We start from the raw sequence: 4,179 nt of genomic DNA on the forward strand, positions 1-4,179 counted from the left end.
AAAAAAATTTCAAATCCAGCTTATCAGAGTAGCTGAGCTGCACGATTATACACAAGGCTAAAATTATTTTCAGGCATATAATGACCTTACACTCAGACCTACTATAGGATAGCAGAAGTCATCTTCTAGCTGAGCACAGCAAAACACGTGCGCTAGTCTAACGGGTGATACATTAACCTGAGACTCCCAGAATAATGTCAGTTCATTGCTTCTTGACAAAATGCCTACAGAGAGATGGAAACTCTAACCTGGCAGCAGACCTTGAGAACGCTGCATTTGTGATTTCTGGTTAAAGGATTCAATCAAGAACAAGGTGCATATAGATGATGTGCTATAAAAGCTTTCCTGCCATGCAGAGATGAGCAAACCATAGAGGATAAGGTTCTTTCTTTTGGCTCTAAATCCAGCCCCCTCTTCCCCCAAAAATTCTTGAACTTGCCTTCCCCTCCAAAACAAGTGGTGAGAGCAGTTCTCAACAGGGTCACACTAAACCCTCAGTTAACTGTGTTGCTGAATGGCAAAGATGAGAGAAAAACAACATATTGGATCCAAACTGGTGCCCAGAGAAGCAGGAGGAGGAAACAAACCAGCATGAGCAGTGAAGAACAGTTCTCCTACAGACAGAGGTCACAAGACATGTTTTCAGACACACAAAACACACATCAGAAACCCCTCACTTGGAAAAAGAGACAGTGCTTCCAAGAGCAGGGTCAGCAGCAGCACCTCACTTACTGTTGCACTGATCGCAGGCGTAAATCCTCCCCTCCAGAGCTTCGGTCTCGGTGAACTTGGCCAACATCTCGGTCAGCATGCACTCTGTCTGGTTAACAGGGACAATCCCCTTCTCAATGGAGTGATAGCGCTCAGGGAATTCCAGGGAGAGATCCCAAAAGGGCTCAACAGTGTTGGATTTGTAGTTGCACGTTATGCAGGTGACCTGGGAGTGAAATGTGAGTTCACAAAGGCAGTTACGTACAGGGGCGCTGGCGGATGGGAACTACATCCACAGTGAAAAGAGCAAGTTTCTGCCCAAAAGGCAGTATCATGGGTATAAAGATGATCTGTGAGACAAGAGAAACCCTGCTTATTCCAGTCTGAAAGCTAAGTCTGTCTTGAGCAAATTAAACTATCTCAATCATTAAAAAAATGGAGGCAACATTGACCTTTATGGGATTTTCTTCCTCAGCTAACCACCATTGCAGATGTACCACCACACCACAGCTGGGTACCAAGCACCTTGGATCTGTTTCCTATGACACATTAGTATTTATCATGCAAACTTTTTTCCACATTTCTCTACTTTTCTTGCATGTTTTAAAGCGTACAACTTCTTTTATGTTTCATCTGATAACTCTAAAAACTATTCATGCATGGAGCACAAAAGGACCAATTTCAGATGCACTTGTTTTGTTACATCATCCCGGAGTATTATAAATAAGAACAGCAGAAAAGTTTTCAGTTAAACTCAGAGGCAGAAAGTGGGAACACGAGTAGGTAATTTTTTCCACATTTCTCTACTTTTCTTGCATGTTTTAAAGCATACAACCCCTTTAATGTTTCATCTGAGAACTCTAAAAAAATATTCATGCATGGAGCACAAAAGGACCAATTTCAGATGCACTTGTTTTGTTACATCATCCCAGAGTATTATAAATAAGAACAGCAGAAAAGTTTTCAATTAAACTCAGAGGCAGAAAGTGGGAACATGAGTAGGTAATAAAACCAGAAATGAGGTCTGTGTTATCATGAGAAACCTTCTAACATTTGAGCTTCAGGCACTGAAGGCAACTTCAAGATGGATTCATAGCTAACCAATAGGGAAGGAAAACTTCTGTGCATAGAGGGGTTTGAAATTCAATACTGTACAGGTACACAAGAGTTACATCAGTAGAATAAATAGCTTGGCACTGAGAAGGACAATATAGATAGCAATGAGAATGCACACCTAGAATACACTTCATGGTCTGATCCTGCAAACCCTCCAGTGTCAAGTTATGTACACGTTTCCTTTTTCTGGAAAGCAAAGGTAGGTGAGGACTTTGAGCACACACTGGGCTCTCAGGGTCTGCCTTGTGAGGAATAAGATACTTCAGCCAAGGGAAGAGCACAGGAGTAAGAGACCAAACACTGTGACAGGCACTTTCAGCTCCTACAGACATACATGAAATCTCAAGATGACTTTCATACGCCTGCAAAAAACCAAACTGCCACAGCAAGCTGTTCAGAGCACAAGATGCCTGCCCTCTCTGTCCTTCAGCATGTTCTTTCTAGCCACAGAAACAAAACTAGGAAGAGACAAAACAAATTACAAAGACACTTAAACACATAGTAAAAAGTTAAAACTAAGGGCTCAAAACTTCTGTGCTTGTGTAGAAGTCAACTACATTTACAACACACAGGACAAGTAATGAAAACACTGATGCCCTGCACAGCAGGATGAGATTCCCACGAGACTCCTTCCCCAGGAGGCACTCCTAAGCAACTCCTCCTACATATCTCGTGGCTCCTCCAGAAACAGAGCCCTTACTCTGTGGTGTGAACAGCTCCAACTGATTCCTGTGCAAAAACCAGTGCAAAAACCAGTGCATACCTGACTAAGCAACTGCCCGTGAAAAATGGTGTTCACCACCTTCAGGACCTGCTTGGTGAGCTTCCTCTGTGAGAAGGGGATGAGGATCCTGCGCTTCGTTCCCTCCGACTCCAGCTCCTGCTGTACTTTATCCAACAACTCACAGAGAAATTCCTGAGCGTCCTGCTGGTCGTAGCCTCGAAACGCCGGGATCAGGCTCCACACGGAGTGCAGCATGGCAAAGGGGGACACCAGGGCCCACTTGCCAGACCACATCACTCTGAAGAGGGTGTGCAATTCGTGACAGAGGGAGATGTGCTTTGAACTTGGTTCCTTGGGCTGTATCAGTTCTAAACTCCTGCTTATTGAGGAGCCACCATTTAAGCCAGCTGGCAAGCTCTGCGTGCCGTAGGATCCCACTTTGTCAGTCTTCCCTGACTCATTAGCAGCAGCCCCATTTGCCAATTTGCCAGGCATCCTAGACTTCCCATTCACAGTTTTGGCTAAGAGTTCTTCTGTTTCACAGAGATCAAGTGTCAAAAAACATTCTCTAAATTTCTGGAGGTGACTTAGCACTTGCAGAATAGAATTCATGTAACATGTGTTTCCCAGGTTCCTCAGACCCGTCACCCCGGGAGTCATCAGAGGCTTACGCCGGATGGAGTAAAACTGTTTGAACCTGCTGCTCTGCATCTGCCTTGAGGTAGGGGAAGCGGCCGCCACCTCCCTGAATTTCCTTGGAATCAAGTTCTCTCTGTGCACGTGTGACAACAGCCTCGCGCTCTTCCTGGGAGGGGTGTTTGCCAGCTCCTCCAGGAGCTGCCTCTTCATCTCCTGCCGCCGCTGCCTGGCTGCCTCCTTCTTTTTCTCCAACTCCTCCATTTGTTTCTTTTGCTTTAATTTCAGCTGGCCTCTAGAGCTCTTATCAAACCAGGTCCGCAGTGCCTTTGCAAGCAAGGCCTGGCGCCTGTGCCAGAGAGCTGTAAGCATCTGAGATTGTCCCTGAGGGCTCCTCTGATGGCTGCACATGTCCTCTCCCAAAGCCATCGATCGCAATGTCCTGCCACTTCGTGTCGACGGGTCATGTTTTTGACTTTTAATTGCTGACAGAGAACTCCTCAGCAATTTCAAATCACCCTCTGGGTTATCATTCAAGACGTAATCTTCACAAAGGTAACAGAAGACGTACAGATCGTTAACCTCCATCGCCAAGGGATGCCTGGTTTCCTCAAAGTGTTTAAGTGCATGCTCCTCGATGTACCTCCCGCAGGCGACGTGGGAGCACTTCAGACAAGCCCAGATGGATTCTGTTGTCTGGCAGTCCACGCAGTGCCACTTCTGGGGGTTCAGGATCGAGTGGTCCTGGGCGAGTCGTAGCCGCCCAACATGTTTGCATCTATCCATGTCTTACAGAAGTCTTCGCTGCTTTGACCTTGGAAGGCAAGAAAACAGAGGAAAGGATCTTAGAGCCACTAGACATATTAAATTATCTCTTTTGCACCAGCTGTAAAGACCTATAAAAATACAGATGTTGTGTCTTGTCAATCCCAACTGCAGTTTTCCTTCAACTGACTCTACATTATTTCTGCACACATCTTTTTTTTAAAGCA

The 4,179-nt window shown here is 45.4% G+C and overlaps 1 protein-coding gene across 1 annotated transcript; it reads right to left on the reverse strand.

Annotated features, from left to right (window-relative positions):
* Positions 1-724: 724 nt before the first annotated feature.
* Positions 725-3,973, reverse strand: USP49 (ubiquitin specific peptidase 49). Its single transcript, XM_008940381.1, has 2 exons — positions 2,591-3,973; positions 725-937 (listed from the first exon to the last, which is right to left on the reverse strand). Exons 1-2 carry the CDS (start codon positions 3,971-3,973, stop codon positions 725-727), a joined length of 1,596 nt encoding a protein of 531 aa, XP_008938629.1.
* Positions 3,974-4,179: the final 206 nt, after the last annotated feature.

Source organism: Merops nubicus, unplaced genomic scaffold (genome assembly GCF_000691845.1).
Source record: "Merops nubicus isolate BGI_N331 unplaced genomic scaffold, ASM69184v1 scaffold6725, whole genome shotgun sequence".
Lineage (NCBI taxonomy): Eukaryota > Metazoa > Chordata > Aves > Coraciiformes > Meropidae > Merops > Merops nubicus.

What these genes read in the sequence shown, in the direction of transcription:
- USP49 (XM_008940381.1), bottom strand. Translation starts at nt 3,973, where the DNA reads ATGGATAGATGCAAACATGTTGGGCGGCTACGACTCGCCCAGGACCAC. An exon ending in ACGGGCAGTTGCTTAGTCAG is followed by an intron (nt 938 to 2,590) that starts GTATGCACTGGT and finishes TTTCACTCCCAG; the next exon opens with GTCACCTGCATAACGTGCAA.